The sequence below is a fragment of the Pleurodeles waltl genome, chromosome 6 (assembly GCF_031143425.1).
Source record: "Pleurodeles waltl isolate 20211129_DDA chromosome 6, aPleWal1.hap1.20221129, whole genome shotgun sequence".
NCBI classification, from domain to species: domain Eukaryota; kingdom Metazoa; phylum Chordata; class Amphibia; order Caudata; family Salamandridae; genus Pleurodeles; species Pleurodeles waltl.
Genome location: NC_090445.1, coordinates 823,419,041 through 823,436,090, shown reverse-complemented (window position 1 = coordinate 823,436,090; position 17,050 = coordinate 823,419,041). Strand labels below are relative to the sequence as shown.

Sequence of the window (17,050 nt, the reverse complement as noted above, 5' to 3'; positions counted from 1 at the left end):
AACACTTCAAGCAGTAAGATAGTTAAAACACCACACAAAAAGGATCCCACATCAGGTTAGAAAAATAAAACTTGATTTAATAAATAAAGTCAAAACAAGATCAAAATGATGAAAATCCAATCAATAGAACTTGAGTTATGAATTTTTGTAAAATAAACAGTGAAATAGCGTGTGAAAGCAGAAAGCACCAATCAGGGTTATCCGGTCGGCCAGAGCAGGACAAAGTCAAAAGTTCAGGCCAACAGTGATGGAGAGCGGGCCTGCTGCAGTGACCCAGTTAGGCCTGCTGAACAAAGTAACTTATATCCTGGTTGCAGAGCGTTGTGTGGATCCGAGTCGAAGATGCGCGCAAAGCTGATGCAAAGGATTGGTTCTGAGATGCAATGAGGCAGCCGTGCGAGATCCTGTTGCGTCGACATTGAGGATCCCATTGATGGGCCTTGAGATGTGAAGGTTGGTGTTGGGAATGCTTTCATAGCTGTGGCGACGTGTAAGTTCTGATGAGCAGTGAAGCTGGGATGCAGAGCTTTGGCATCGTCGTTGAGCCTGCTGTCTAAGAGGGATGTGAAGACTTCTCTGGGGAAGTGTTGCGCAATGGCAGTTTTTAAGGTGATGCATTGAACCAAAGATGCAGGATGCGGCAGAGATGCGAGTCTTCTGCACTGAGTCTAATCCATGCAGCAGCAGCAATGTGACAGTTCTGCTCAAGGGTGCACCGCTCAGCTGAGGAGATGAGTCAGTTCTGCTCGGGGAAGCACCGCTCAGCAGGGAGGTTGCGTCGGTTCAGCTGGGAAGCCCATCACTCCCAATTTCAAGTGTCCAGGACAGGGGAGGCACCACTTGGCAGAGTAGACCCATAGATGAAGGAGTCCAGCTGCCAAAGCAGGGTGGTGTGAAGTCTTTTGTGTCCTTGACACTTCAGAGCAGGTGGGCAGCCAACTAGCCATTGGAGTCACTATGGGTTTGAGGTTGGAGAGATGCAGGTCCAGTCCTTCTCACTTCCAGGGAAGAGGGTAGCAGGCAGCAGGTCAGCACAATAAAGCAGGAGTCCAGCATAGAGCAGTCCATCAGAGTGGCAGTCCTTCAGCACCCCAGCAATCCTTCTTCCCGGCAGAGTATCCACAGGTCCAGAAGTGTACTGAAGTGGTGGTACCTGAGGTCCAGTTCTTATACCCAACGATGCCTTTGATGTGGGGGAGACTTCAAAGACATGCCTTTGAAGTGCACAGATGTCCTGCCTTCCCTGCCTTGGCTCCAGACTAACCACAGGGAGTATGCAGCCCTTTGTGTGGGGACAGGACACAACCTATTTAGGTGTAACTGAGGCTGTGGCCAGCTCCTTCCTCCCATCCTGAAAGTAACGGCCTATTAAGTCACACCTAAGCTCCCATGGTGTGTGGCTGGTTAGGGGGGAATACATGAAGCCCAACTGCCAACTACACCCATTCATGTGATCAAAGACAGGCTGCTGGGACCAAATGGCTAAGGCAAGACAATACCAACTTTCTAAAAGTGCTATTTTGAGAATTGCAACTTTAAATCCGACTTTACCTCATGTTAGGATTTTAAATTGTGATTCCAGAGACACCATACTTGAAGGGGTTATCTCTTCCCATTTTGAAATTACGCTTATAAAGTATAATAAGGCAATTACAAGGTTATCCTATGCAAGGGACAGGCCTTGCAGTAGTGAAAAACTAACTTAAGAATTTTTCACTACCAGGACATGTAAAACTTAAAAATGCATGTCCAACTTTTTATATACATTGCCCCCTGCCCTCAGGGCTATCTAGGGTCTACCATAGGTGTGACTTATCAGTATTTATTTTGCAGGTTGAAATGGCAGTTTACACTGCACATACAGGCACTGCAATGGCAGGCCTGAGACATGATTAAAGGGCTATTTAAGTGGGTGACACAATCAGTGCTGCTGGCCCACTAGTAGCATTTAATTTACATGCCCATGGCACATGTAGTGCACTTTACTTAGGACTTATAAGTAAATTGAATATGCCAATTCGTCATACGACTATGTTACCATGTTTTAAGCAGAGAGCATGTGTAGTTTAGTACTGGTTAGCAGTGGTATAGTGCCCTAAATCAAACAAAAACAAATTCAGCAAAAATTGGAGCAGTGAAGGCAAAAGGTCTCGGGATGGCCTTTAGAAAGGACCAGGTCCAACAACAGGTGTCTAAAGTTCATATATGCATATAACTCAGAATTTATCCTAACTAATGCATGAAATGCAGACAACACAAGTTGGAGACAGTGAGTTGGAATTATCTCTTTATGTATTTGAGTTGTTTTGCCTTAAGTTCATGTCTTAATAGAGAGACATTGTGAGTCATATGTATGAACTTTAGACACCTCATGCTCAAAAGAAGGGGTGCTTGACTGCTCTGAGCTGGCGCACCAATTCATGATATGGCCCCAGGTGTTTTAAGGGCAATGCCAAGACACTCCTCAGTTGCAAGGAAGTAGTTTTCAAATACCCATCAATTGCAGGTTTTTGGGTTCTGGATGGCGTTGCTGTGTCATGTTAGGGATTATGTATAGTACAATAATTGGTGCAATATGGCTGGAGATATCCAAAGGGATATAATCTTGAAGTCATCTCAGTGTTCTGACATGGCATATGAGACACATTTTTCCATGCAGTGAAACAGTACTCGCCAAGCGGTCACATGCAATGGCCCTGGTAACAGAAGGGATAACATGAATTCTGCTGGCAGTATTTGTAATTACTACTTACCGCTGAAAGATGAGAATCCACTCACAAGCACCAGCCATTTTGCTGCTTATTGTTCTTAGAAGATTACCAGCTAAAAAAGTACATTTCAAATAGTAGCAAATCACATTAATGGCTAAAATTGCCATTATGTAAAAATGAGAAAAAAATGTGTTATTGCCACCAAAATAGGATCTAGAGTGGACTTTAAAAAACAGTAAAAACTTCCCCTGAGAAAGGGAGCCTGGGTTAGGATTGTCCTTATTTTCCTTTAAAAAAAATATTTTTCTTGATTTTCTATGCAAACAAGAAAAACAGAAGGTCACCAACACTTCCATTATAAATACTTTGACAAGAGTACAATGTCAGCTTGCGCCCCTGTGCGTTCCTTAGCATGAGCCACATTTCGTCCCTTCCCCACAATGGACGGATTTAGGCAGATGACTGTTGTTTGCCAATATTCTAGAAATTCACAGCTGATTTATGGCCAGCAGTGTTAACCTATGTCTAGGGTGACCATCTTTCCTTTATCACTTCAAAAGACACATCTCATGCACAGAGACGCTTTGGGTGTGCAGACAGCGACAGTTTCTTCTCAAGGGTGGGGGAGCGTTGCCCCCACTGCCTGCTGGGAGCCGCATACACAAAAATAAAATGGAAACGAAAAGCTTTCACTGCCAATTTATTTTTATGGTGCAGCGCCTACCAGCCCAGTGTCATGCTGGGCGTGACTGGAGCACTGGCTTGACTGGACTCTCCAAAGTGCGCATGTCACTTTGGCCGGCTGTTTTGTGCCAGCCAAAGTGACATTCTCACTTTGAAGCTATCCACTCAGCTGTCTTAAGACAGCTGGGTGGAGATTCAGCACAGGCCTCTAGGGCCTGAAGGAGCGAGCGTCCAACTAGGCTGCTCCATCCAATCCAGGTGTTGCTCACATGCTAGTTAACAACATGAGAGCAGCATCTGGATTGGTTAGGGTAGCTCTTCCGGCATCGGTGGGTAAGTACCATTTTTTATTTTAAATGTGTAGTGCATGTGTGTGTAATGCATGCATGTGTGTAATGCATGGAAGTGTAGTCGTCGTGTTTATTTTGTACTTAGTGTTATGGTTTGGGCTTTTTGGAGGGAGTGGTGGTTTATTTTGGGGTTTTGGAAGGCGGGGGTGGTTTTTTTTTGGGGGTGGGAGTGGTGGGGCACCTAACTTGCCCCACCACTTTTAAAGGGTACCATCCGCCGCTGTGTGCAGAGCCATCAAAAGGCATTTATTGGGGGGAGTCACTCACCAAACCTGTTTTAAAGGTTTCATTCCATACCACCACTTTCTAAACCAGGCTTCTAGTATTTTTAAAACACACAGTTCTGACCGGACATTCAAGAGTGATTGCTGTCGCACTGTGCCTGAGTTACCATCTGTCTCTCACTTCATGGAGTTAGCCTTGCTGCTCGATATCACTGTCATTGGAGATTCAGGTTTACAAAGAAAGTAACTTGGTTGCTGAATTGTAATTTAGTGGTATCGTGTGCCCTCAGAAGGTCAATGGTAAACTAGACTATCCACCACTGATGCTGCCAACAAAGCACCCACTGCCACAGGACCCAAAGTCAAGACCTTCTAACCTCTTTCTGTATTTCTTTACTTATTTGCAAACATTGTGGATGCTAAGAGAGAGGCGGATAATGCGTGCTATAAAAAAACTTAACAGGTTCTCCATGTAGAAGGGAAGTCAACTATAATGGGCAACCAGCACCAGTCCTACCACTAAATTAAGTGGCTTGGGTACATTTTAGTCACGGAACAATGAATCCTGACATCTAATTCACGCTTTATAACTTTATCAAAATATACTGGAAATGAACTCTCCATTAAACATATGTACAAGACTCTTTCGGCAGAGACATGTCCCAGGAGATAGCACTCCCTGAACTTGTACCTATACTACTCTTATCCCAGTAGTGCTGTAGCAGGAAAATTAGAAATGTGAATCACTTTAGTCCTTACCTCGACTTGCAAGCACATGGTGTGCTTTTGGGCAGTCACATTTTGAATATGTTCCCCTGCTTCTAATGTTACAAAGGTTGGAAGAACTTTGGAGTTAGGTGTAGTGGAACAGCTATGGGCCTTAGCATGAGTAGTTGTGCATTTCACTACGTGTTTTCTGAGTTGGCCAAACTGCTCAATATTAGGAAATCATGTTCTCCCTTCGAATCTATCATTGATCTACCATTGTGTGAGTGCTTCGAAACAGGCTAAACACAGCAAATGAGCATTAAGGGCATGTTCTCAGGACAAGCCTCAAGAATATTTGTCATGCTCATGAATTCATCAGAATTTGTGTGGTTAAAGGCGGGGAAATGAACAGCTAATGACCACCTCGATCGCATTGTCTCTGGTTAATAAAACACTATACCATTCTTCGAGTGCTAGCTTTGGCCTTCATTATATTTACAAGAAATATGTACGGACATATCAAACTTCCAGAAGTAATCAAAATAAAAAATAAAATAGATTCCAAAACAAATATTCCTGATCTTACTGATTTGTATTTTTTTTATTTCATAAGTAGTAAATTGGTCAGATTCATTACTCTCATTATCAAGGAATCTCAGAATACGTTGTCTGTGGGGACTGACTAGCCTTTAACTTAGTCAGGCTAAGGTGTAGGTTTTAGGGTGGATACCTCAAGCCTGAAGATCGCCTCAGTGCAGGTGCTCACATTTCCCTGTGTTGTCTCAGCCAAAAGAAATTGTGTGTTCTAAAGCATGTTGCGTAGGACATCTCTGCTGCAGCTTCTCCCCATCATGTACCATGTCCACTTACATACTCCTCTGGGTGGGTCGCGTTCACAGTACCAGGGCTGGGACATCCAACAGGACCACTACAGTCTTCAAGGCAGCTGTTTGTGTCAACTCCTTGAAATTGCTGGACTTCACAAGTCCCTCTGCCTGTATCGTCTGCCACGATGGGCCAAAAGTGGGACATTTAGGATTCCCGCACTAGCTCAGATGCAGAACAGACACATGAAATGCCGAAGCCTGTCTGACTGGCCCCCCTATCTACCACGAATCGCATGGTTTAGTCCTTGACAGCAATCCTTTAGTTGCTTAAAATGATGAAGGACATTTGCCATCAGTGTTAATGCCATAACACCTTTGTAGAAGAAGACATATGGAGGCACCCAACATTAATTATGAGTCTATACTCTATTAAAATTGACTTCCTTTTTAGGTTATGAAGTTCCATTGTGATTTCAAGGTTCTGCATTTTTTAGTATCAGAGTTGTAGCCAAACATTCAACCAGCTCGTTTCTCGATGCACGCAATCTCTTTATTAAGAGATAGGGATACTGCCTCAAATCAAAATTTCAGGAACATGGACTCCACCATGTGCTCATACAGCCTTGATATGGTTCCAGTAAAAAAAAAAAAAAAAAAGATCCTGCCTTTCTTCGCACCTACAAGCCACGAATCGCTGACAGATTCACTGGAAAAGTAACGAAGAGTTTATGAGTACATTGCTCCACTCTCTATTCTTGAAATTTCACCTGCCTGTGCCTGTTTTTGGTGTTTGAAAACATAGCATTGCTTCTACACATGCTGTACCTGTGTTATGTGCAAGTGAAACCTGGGGGAAAATACTTTCACTGTATAAACCCCTGTAGAATTGACATTGCCAGTCATTTTTAAAGACTTGAGTATTGTTACAAACCTGGAACGGGCATTAAGGGTTAAAACCCGAATTAAATAATTGCGGGAGACACTCAATTTGTAGATATGAAAAATTAGCTCACAAAAGTTGTTTTAGGAGGTCAGATAAATTAATACTGTTCTTTTCAAGCAAAACCTCGTGCTTGTCTAGTACCCCAGATAATGGGGCCCAGTTCATAATCCCCCCCGTTTTGTGTGCATCCCCTCCCTCACTCCATGTCCCTTCTCTGTTGTGTTTTTCTTTACCCCCATTTTTACAGCACCCAGTTCTTTGCAGCCAAGTTCACACCACATACACCCTCATAAATATGTGCATTCATAAATTTTGGAGATATAGATTTTGCCATTTTAATTCTGTCTCAGAAATAGTCATTATTTCCAGTGCCTTGCATTTCAGAATTGAAACTTATTCCTGTTTTAAGTTTTTGTTGTGATATATTCTGAGGTATATGAAGGGCTTCTGGGACAGGGACGTAAACAGTATAGTATTTGGGTAGTTACCATGCCATTAGTGCCCAAGCGCATGAATATAAGAAAATGTGACTTTTATTATATCCCTAACACAGTGGTTCCCAAACACTTTCAACCCGTGGCTCCCTTGACCTATTAATCATTGACCGTGGCTCCCCATTATGTTACTCTTGTTTGGCGGGTAGGGGGATGTAAGACTGGCCTTGGGAGAACTTTGATTTTTCTTCCTGAAAATAATTGGAACTAAGCCATCTGTGTGTCCTTGTCCCCTGTCAGTGTGTCCTTGCCCCCTGTCTGTGTGGACTTGCCACCTGCCGGGTGCTCCTGCCTACTGTCTGTATTTTCCTGTGTGCTATTTGTGCGTCCTTGCCCCTTGTGACCTCATGCCCTCTGTGTGTTCTTGCATCTTGTATGTGCCCTCATGCCTCATCTGTGTCTTGCCCTCGTCTGTGTGTTCCTGCTTACTGTCTGTTTGTCCTTGCCTCCTGTCTGTGTGTTCCTGCCCGCTCTCTGTGTGTCCTTGCTTCCTGCCTGTTTATTCATGCCTCCTGTCTGTGCCCTCATGACTCCTGTGTATTCATGCCTCTGGTCTATGTGTTCTTGTCTCTTGTCTGTGCCCTCATGCCTCCTGACTGTGTTCTTGCCTCCTGTTTGTGTCCTCGTGCCTCCTGTGTCCTCCGACCTGCTGTCTGTGTGTGTTTGCATCCTGTCTGTGCCTTCATGCCTCCTATGTGTGTTCATGCCTCCTGACTGTGTTCATGCCTCCTGCTTGTGCCCTCACGCCTCCTGCCCTGTGCCTTCATGCCTCCTGTCTGTGTGTTCTTGTATCCTATATATGCCCTCACGCTTCTTGCTTGTGTACTTGCCTCCTGTCTGTGCCCTCAGGCCTCCTGTCTGCGCCCTCAGTGTTCCTGTCTGTGTCCTCAGGCCTCTTGACTGTGCCCTCAGGCCTCCTGTCTGTGCCCTCACATGTCTTGTCCATGCCCGCATGCCACCTGTGTGTGCCCTCTTGACTCCTGTCTGGGCCCTCATGCCTCCTGTCTGTGTTCATACGTCCGGCTTGTGCCCTCATGCCTCCTGCCTGTGCCTTCATGCCTTCTGTCTGTTCTTGTATCCTATATGTGCCCTCATGCTTCTTGCTTGTGTTAATGCCTCCTGACGTGTGTACTTGCCTCCTGGTGGTGCCCTCAGTGCTCCTGTCTGTGTCCTCAGGCCTCTTGACTGTGTCCTCAGGCCTCCTGTTTGTGCCCTCACACGTCTTGTGTGTGCCCTCATGAGTCCTGTCTCTGTCTTCAAGCCTCATGTGTGGACAATCACCCCTCATGTCACAGCCGACACACCTTGTCTATTCTGTCTATGAATCTTCTCTCTGCTCTCTCCTGTCTGTGCCTCCTGTTGGCATGTCTCGTCGTCTAGTGCACTGCTGCAAGCCGGAGGGGTACCGCTTTGTCTCGGATGGACTTTGACCCCTGAGCTGAGGGTGTGTGGGGAGAGCCTGGTACCTGCCAGGAGAGCTCAGGGCTTCCATCAATGCACCACACATCACTCCTTGTTCCCAGTAAGGCACTTTCAGCATCTTTCTGGGGTCTGAGGTGACAGGAGTGTGCTGCTCCTCTCAGCTCCGAGATGACACTGAAATCAGTGCTCTGCCAGCCCCTTCCTGGACTCCCAGAAGCTTCCACCACACTTTGCCTTTACCAGTGTTTTCCTTTCACCTTGGTTTGGACACATTTTTGGACTTTGATTCTTTTGGTTTGGGCATCCCACGTTCTGGTTCATCTGTGACATTAAGAGAGCTGAAGATGCTGCAGCATCTGGGACACCCCTACTTTCTACGCCCCTATTGTGTATGTGCGCTCCGTTCGCCAGGGGCAATATAGCATCTGCAGGTACACTTATATTGCGTAAGCAGTCTGTGTGTGTTACTTCCAGAGACCGGTTAAGAGGGCGAACAGACGAGTAGCCTGCCCCCCACTTGCAAGGACCAGGACATTTTCAAGCCTTCATTCCCAAAATGTATGCGCATTGCCGTGCTGCCGCTGCACACAAGCTGTCATTCAATAGTGCACATCTTACTCCTGAGTTAAGTTGCAAAATATTCCAGCTTTTGCCTGCATCAGGCAAGCCTTAAACCTAATGTTTTATACCAACACCTGTCTAATGTGCTTGCAAATGTACAGTATGAAGGAAAATTTCCAAACAAATCCTCTCAGTAGAACTCCCATCTCCTTCTGTAACTTGATCTTTGAACCCAGCAGTGTTTTGGAAAATAAGAGTGGCTTATTTTGCTGGTAAATACACCACCTGCCACTTCCTTTCTCAATAAATATTTGTACCAACTCCTATCTCCATGTAAAATCTTTTGCTAGAAACGTCTGACTAACGAAAGAAAACATCCTAGAGTTCTTAACAATGCAACATTTTTCTGTTTATGGCCCAGTGGTTCCTGAACACTGTGCTTGGTGCAAGGCGCCCCAGGCTCATTTTGATGGTACACAGGGGTGCTAGGGCCCTAATGGCTTGCTAATTTAAAACCCTGCACAGAGGCCTAAAACTGTCCCTGACTATATGAGGTCCTGGATCTGTCAGGCAGTCTGCAAGCACACACTAAGCATGCCCTCATTACTGAGAGCAGACTAGTGTCTCCGCTCTGTATTGTGCACTGAGCAGTGGTGGTAACATATTGTGGATAAGAGAAATCTGTAGTATGACTTGACATTTTTATTTGTGTCACTCAAGTTGAGGCCTACTGGCCAATTTATGTAAACTTGTGCTCCCGTGTGCATGACAAGACTCTTACACTTATATCCTGAGGACGTGTTAAGAGTGAGTGTGTCTATTGTGAGTGCTACACGTGCATGGTTTGTGAGTGAGCAATAGACGCCATAAGAATCTATTATGTCTATCCCTAGCCAGATCTAGCAAAAGATAGAGAGTGAGACCTGTGCTACCAGAGAGGGGAAGTGTATTCCCGCATTCTTGTAGCTGAAGGGAGGAAACCCAGGCACTGAAGTGAGCGGACTAGAGACAAGGCTCCCTTTATTAATCATGTTAGCCCTTCTGTTTAGAAAGGAGCTGGCGATGAGACTTCTTCAGCACTATCATTTGGTGGATGGTATTGATGAAGAAAGTTACTGCAGACTTTTGTGAAAAAAGAGGAAGTCTGTAGGCGAGGCCCACCCTTTTATCTGTCCCTAATTACTCCTTTCAATGGCCTGATGACAGCTAGGTGCAGAAACCTCAAACCTCTGGGCTGATGTTATGGGTGCTACAGGATGGAGAAAGCCCCAGTGCTAGCTGCTGTGAGAATCATTACTCTCTACAAATGCTAGGACTAGAGAGCAGCTTTGCAAGGGCAGTTGAAAGGAGAGACACCATAAACAGGTTCTACAGCTGGGCCTGTGGATTGACATATGCTGTCTACAAATAGGGTATAAATGTGGGACCCAAACCACCTTACATGGTCACACGTCTTTTATGACCAAAGGGCTGGTGTCTGCCTAACATCAAATCACCCAGAAGTGATGGAACATCACCTGAAGTCTGATCTTTCTACTGGAGACACAGTGGACCTATTCTGATGCGCCTAGAAGCATGCCTGCCTGCTAAGAGAAGGGAAGGAGTCTTCATGGCCCACCCGAAAAAGAGATTGCCCAGGAGGCGTGAGGCCCAATGCTTCCCAGGTGGCTATGGATGTCCCACAGCTCCATACACACTACACCAAGGCAGTATCGAAACAGTGCCAGTTTCACTGAGTGCTAGGCCAGAGCACTGTTAGATGCAGGGGATTACTGCCACAAAACTGTTTCGAGGTGTTTAGAGCCAAATGTAAATTAAAATCCCAGTCTTCTCAAAAATATTTTTCACTCTTACCAAAATTTTGTTTCATATGACTGTGCCATTTTTCGAGGCCCTGCTAACGACGCATCAGTAGGTCTGCTGATTTGCTCCCGTTAGGATAGTTTTTGTGGGGATATGTCATCCATTCCTTGATCCTAACCTCACATGAATGAGATGTTGTGCTCCAAGGAACCCGGACTGTTTAAGGGGCCACCTAGTTCCATAAACTTACTCTTTTTAACACTGCTCTTTCTAAATCAAAGCAATGAGGACAATTATGGTTCACACAAAAAAAACTATTTCACTAAAGTATTGCAATTTTTATTTAAGGGGGACAATCCGTAGAATGATTTCACAATCGGTCTCTACTCCCAAGCAGACATCATCAAACAGATGAACATTCTGGCATTTTTATTGTCAGTGATTTCTTAGTGATGCAGGGCTGACTCAGTAATGATAACTGCTTTTTTGCTCTACACTTGATGTCCTATTTAACTCAGTGTCAGGTACTTTCAATCTTCACACATTCTGTCATGAAATCTCAGCATTGGTGTGGCAGAAAGTGACACCCAGAGATGCCCCCACTCGCCTCCAGGCCCCAGCTTAGTTTATTCTCAGTGCCATCATAGGGTCTTGTGGAGCAGATGTCTTTCTGGGGGCAAATGTTTACTCAAAATACAATTGGCAAAAAAACAATCGTGGTTCAAGTCGACAGCACTTCATCCTTTCTTCTAAAAGCCCCACATTTGTGGACTTTTGTCCTCCATTATCAGCAGTGTCTGGGACTGTTTTGTTTCGAGGCCTCTGAACGTTACGGTCCTTCGGAATAGGTGGTTGCAGACTTATGTCACTCCCAAAGCACGGTGGGACTATTTTCAGTGCGGACCCAGGGACCAGGTTATAGACAGACATCAATATTGAGTTCATTGAGAGAGGTTTATGATGGGGCAGAACATTACTAGACCACAGATCCTATTAGCATGCCTGATACATTTTAGCCAGTAGACCACAGGATGCTGCTGGGGCACGTGAGCCCTACAGAGAGTGTCAATCCCAGCCTCCAAGCTGGTGTGAGTCCTGCTTAAGCTAAAGGGGACCAAGAATGAAATTGGGAAACACCACTTCACTCATTGGCTCTGCCTTAAAGCCTCTTTTAATAAATTGCCAGCTTTCCCACTGATGGCCCTTCTGCGCAGCTGTAGCCTGGGCTTTAAGCCCTGTGAAGTGACAAGCCAGTGCGTCTACTTGTTGCTGGCAGTCCAGGCCAGGAATCTGGCTTAGGGAACGGTCTCTTCTCAACTGAGAAGAGGGCGCTATAAAGTGCCTTCAAGCTCAATGGCTTAAGGATGAAGTCTTCTATTTCTGTCCTTCTAGACGCATTTTTCTTGCACCGCTGATACAGTTGGTGCCACCATCTCAGGGCTCCAGAGTTCAGCTACCTGGCAAAAGAGAGCTCTGATTTCCTATTCTCTTCACCTCTGACAGGGACCCCGGGATCAAGATGCCTGCTGTCATGGAATCGTCTAAGTTGCATCTTTGTCTAGTGGGCCTGCACTCGGGCTTATACTGAAGAAGAGTCGTGTAATAGAGAAATATGTGCAGGTTAACTTCATTTGAAACTATGTCTCTATTTTCAACACTGAAATAACTCGCATCCACCTTCCAAAATGCCAGGAGTGTACAATAGTGATATAGACAAAGAAAGTGGCAGTCTCTCTGGGCCTCAAAGGAATTATTGTGGCTGGTGATCCCGGCTTTTGTGGTTTCACATTGCTCAGCCTCGTGCACAAGCACTCTGAGGGGAAAGCTCACTTTACCTAAGTTGGGGCATCTTTAGTCACTCTCCTGGTCAAGCACTTACTCTGCACCTATGCCTTTCGCAATGCTCATGCAGTTTACAATTTATCCTGTTGTGACGCCAATCTGAGTTTTCATCCTGTGGACATCCCTTCATTCACAGGCCATCCGTTCTGTCACTGACCATCCCTTCTATCTCTGACCATTCGTTTGGTCAGTAACCATCCCTTCTCCTACCGACAGTCCTTTCTGTAAGTGACCTTCCCATCTCTCGCTGATCAATCCTTTCTGCCTGACTATCCCTTCTCTCGTTGTCTGCCTCTTCTGTCTTTCATCCTCTTCTCTGCCACTGACAGCCCTTCTCTCGCTTGCCATCTCACACTTCGAGGTGCGCTGAAGACCCCCTGAGTGACCCAGGAAACCCCTATGGCGCGAACAATAGTTATCTGCTTTTTGAAGCTTACAGGTTGACAATGTATTCATGTATTTTTAATGTGATGCTTAATGCTATCAAAGTGTTTCTAAGGGGACCTAATTCAGCGTGATCATTGAACTGTTGTTTTCAGAGATAAAACAATTTCCCCAAAATGACACAATCTTGACATATTGGAGAAGCTCGAGTTAGAATCCAGGTCTGCAGTCTGAGGAATCTGTCATGTAAGCATTCTCCACTTCTCAAATTAAATCAGGTAGGGCACGGGGTCTAGAAACAGTCACACCGACAGTGTATCACTTGAAAGATCTATAGTAAATGAATAAATCAAGTCCTCCTGTTTGAAGCGCTATCTAGTATTACTCTGCGAGGAACTGAGGCAAAGACAGTTGACATGATGTTCCCAAAATCGCACCTTACGCCAAGGATGTTATGGAATTAGATCTAATGATTTCAGGTAAGAAAGAAATCACCCAGATCATTAGTCTACGCTCTCTGTTGTCAATGACGGCTCGTATCTGTATTTGTGTTCCAATGCAGAAGCGACCTGTTTCACTTTTATACAATTCTGTGTACAGAGAAGGGTGTTAGTATGTGATACAGTGAAGGCCACACGACATACTAGCAAACCATACTTCAAGTGGTAATCTAAGATGAATTAATTGGGGTAATTAAATGCGAAACGAACATCCAAGATCACACTGACAACAAGGAGCACGTACTATAACCAAGGAGACAGCAAAGAAGTGAAGGATGGAATTCCGAATGTAATCAGCCTCGGAGAGCTGGACCTCTGCCTGTGGGCTCAAGCTGTACCTATTCCTGAGGGTTATAAAGGCTGATATTTCTGTGCTAGTTTGTGGTCCATTCCCAGCGGCCGGACACGGCTGGAATACTCCTTTTGGTTGATCTTTGTGACGCAGGCAGACGTGATAAAAATGATGGAATGGAATCATGCAAAGAATAATTCCCAGGACTTTGTATTAATTGAAGCATTTCAATCCATCACTCTCCTTTAAACAACCAATGAAAATCTGAAAGCGAACTTAGGGCTTCATGTACAAAAACAGGTAATAAATAGTGGTCAGAAACTGAGCACCAACTTTTTGAGACGTCTGTAAGTTTGCAGTGTGACCTAGGTACTACTAGGTCATGTCACAAAATCTCTAGTCACAAATATTAATTAGGCCGATTGCTGTTTGTCCTGGCTGTAAGCAAAGGGCTGTTGGCCTGCCAGGAACAGCAGTTCACCATCCCAGCGTTTGCAGCTCTACACCTAACCTTTTTAAAGAAGCCACTGCCACTTTCCAAAAACTATTCCTGATTAGCAGCACAATGGGGAAAAAGGTCACTGGCGATGCCACCCTACACAATTCCCTACGAGGAAGCTGTCCTACAGGAAGAACTTTCCCTTTGCAAATGGGTTATCCCACCACCTTCTTTGTAGAGCCAGTACCTTTTCAATGATTCGCAGATGCGGTTACAAACCCGTGATACATTTAATTGCAAATTGCAAACAGGATCCTCCTTTCAAGCACCCTCTTTTATGTGCAATCCGGAATGAGCTGTTAAAACCAGGTTGCATTGGAAAGGCTTTACCGAATCTCAAATGGGTTTAGTATATGGCTCAACACTGTTTTGCAGTCACAGTCCTCGGACTTAGCAGGTATCTGGGTTTGTGATTGCAGAATGCAGTCTGGCACTTACAACCTTCACATTGTGTTCACATCACTTCGCGCAGTGTCTCCCAGCTGTCATTTTAAACCTTAGCACTAGTCTCCTTCTTCCCTTGTTACCTTTGCCACCTAACTTATCTTTTAAGGCCCCACCATGCATAACATGCAGTACTGCAAGAGCCTCTCTTACCTGGGAAATGCAGCGCAGGTATCTGGTTGCGACTTCTCGCGCGACAATCTCATGTCCTTCGTAGATTTCTTTGCATGGAAGCCGTGCCAGAATCTTCTTGAGTTCTTTATCTGATAAGCCGATGTCAGTCGTATTTCCAAGCTTTTCCAGAGGCACCATGGTGCTAAATGCACAAATGAAGCACTTCCCGTCTAGTAAGGTCACCGAGATCCAGACAGCCGGCGCAATCAGTGCACGCTGCGTCATGGAGGCGAACATGTATCTCAGTACGGCTGGGTCCTTCTGCCTCATGCCCGTGGGCCTCTTCCACTCCTCCGCCAGCATTGACACGTTATTGTTCATCACGAAGCCCAAGAGGAACAGCACGATGGGTGGCACAATCAGGATGCCCATGCCGTAGGACATGTTGTAGCTCGGCAGGCACGGGCAGTTGAAGTCGAATGCCGAGTACATGTGGGCGCTGGCCAAGGCCATGATCCCGCAGATGCCGTTCATGAAGGACTCCTGGTTGGACTGAAGGAACTGGAAGATCATGCGGAATTTATCCATCTTCACAGGCGCCTCTTCCCCTTCTTCTCACGATCAGATAGGATACTTCAGAAGCTGGGGCCTGCACACTTTAACTGGTGCTTCTGTCAAGAATGCTCAATATGCTTTGCAAAATCTGAAGTGAGCGCTGTGGTTCTCTCAAGACCAGAGGAAATAGTTGAGCTGGTTGTCGTTCTCTCAATTTGAGGTAACTTAAAAAGTTGACTGTCCCTTGTCTTTAGTTCGATTCCCGGTCTCCTTGCAGCTTCTGGCAGTGACTTTGCCTGGCAGTTCTTTGGAACTGTGCTGTGTGTGTAGAAGTTTGACAGGGTATCGCCAGTCTGCAGGTAAGCTCGGCTCCTTCCACCTGACTGCTCGGGAAAAGCTTGTTTGCAAACGCAGAGGCGTGCTGCCCACTGACACAGTCATCAGTAAACAAGAAAAATCCGCCCCACCTCTTTCATCTGCATAGAAGGGAATGCTCATGCAAAAATCTCGACCGAACTGGTTTCTATGACATTTTAGCTGAAGGTGCACGTCTGTTACAAAAGTAAGGTGAGTGGTGATGGTGGCGTCCTAATCCACTGACCCTCGAGGCACTGCACCGTCACCAGCTGAGCAAACTGCAAGGGCAGATGCTTAGTGTCTCAACAAATACATTCCTTTTCGAAACCCTCAAGAAATAGTATTTACCCACTCCTTCACATTAATTTTAATTGTTTTTACATATATAGACCATGACTGTAAAAATAAATGTTCCCCGATAAAACATGCTATTGGAAACAAATATACTAATAAACATGTAGCGCAGTTATTGCTACAGTGAAAATGTCCAAGTAAGTGTTATTTCCACAGGCTGCCTTCTAGCTCCCAAAGTCCATGTGACAACCACTTTATAATAGAAACAATGTAGCTCAAGCTCATAGTAGTTATTTAAAGAAACCGTATCTCTCTGAACAGACATAACCCCTTGTGTTCTGGTATGGGCAGTTCTATACCCATGTCTCTACCCCAATGCACCAATTATAACCTCACACGTGGTGGAGTGTTTTTTCTAGGGGCTGGACCCTGACTTGGCCATTACAGGTTCCCTATTCCAGGTTGGTTCATGTTTCTTACTCTGTCTAAAATGGAGGAAGAGGAGGGTGAGGGACAGGTGTTTATTTTAAAAGAGTGCTACCCAGTCAGTTCCAGGTAGGTCATGAATCAGATATATATATATCATGACAACCATCTTTGTTTTACACAGACAAGTATAGTAGTACATTAGAAGGTGTTAAGCGGGTTGGTCATAGAGAGAGGTTGTTAGACCTCTCAGCTCCAGAGTGGTCTTCCCACAAACTGTTTGCCTATTTGCTTCATATTTTTGCTGGCCTTTGGACTCTGAGCAATTTACCACTGCTAACCAGTGCTTAATTGCTGTATACACAACTGTCATATTTTATTCACGAGTAAGACCCTTGTAAAGTAGCATACCATATACCCAGGGCCTGTCATTTTAATGCTTCTAAAGGGCCTACAGCACTGATTGTGTCACCCACTTAAGTAGCCCTTTAAAGATGTCTCAGGCCTGCCACTGCAGAGCCTGTCTGTGCAGTTTCACTGTCACTACGACTTGGCATTTAAAGCCTCTTTCCAAGCCTTATTAACCACTTTTATTACATATAAGACACCCCTAAGG

At 45.2% G+C, this 17,050-nt stretch overlaps 1 protein-coding gene across 1 annotated transcript in view; it reads right to left on the bottom strand.

Moving 5' to 3' along the window:
* The window catches only part of CALHM1 (calcium homeostasis modulator 1), an 82,078-nt gene extending 66,290 nt beyond the window's left edge, over positions 1-15,788 (bottom strand). The window contains exon 1 of the mRNA XM_069239476.1: positions 14,842-15,788. Within this exon, the coding sequence (XP_069095577.1) occupies positions 14,842-15,390 (549 nt within the window). The 5' untranslated portion in view covers positions 15,391-15,788. The remainder of the gene's footprint in view (positions 1-14,841) is intronic.
* Between the last annotated feature and the right edge of the window lie 1,262 nt (positions 15,789-17,050).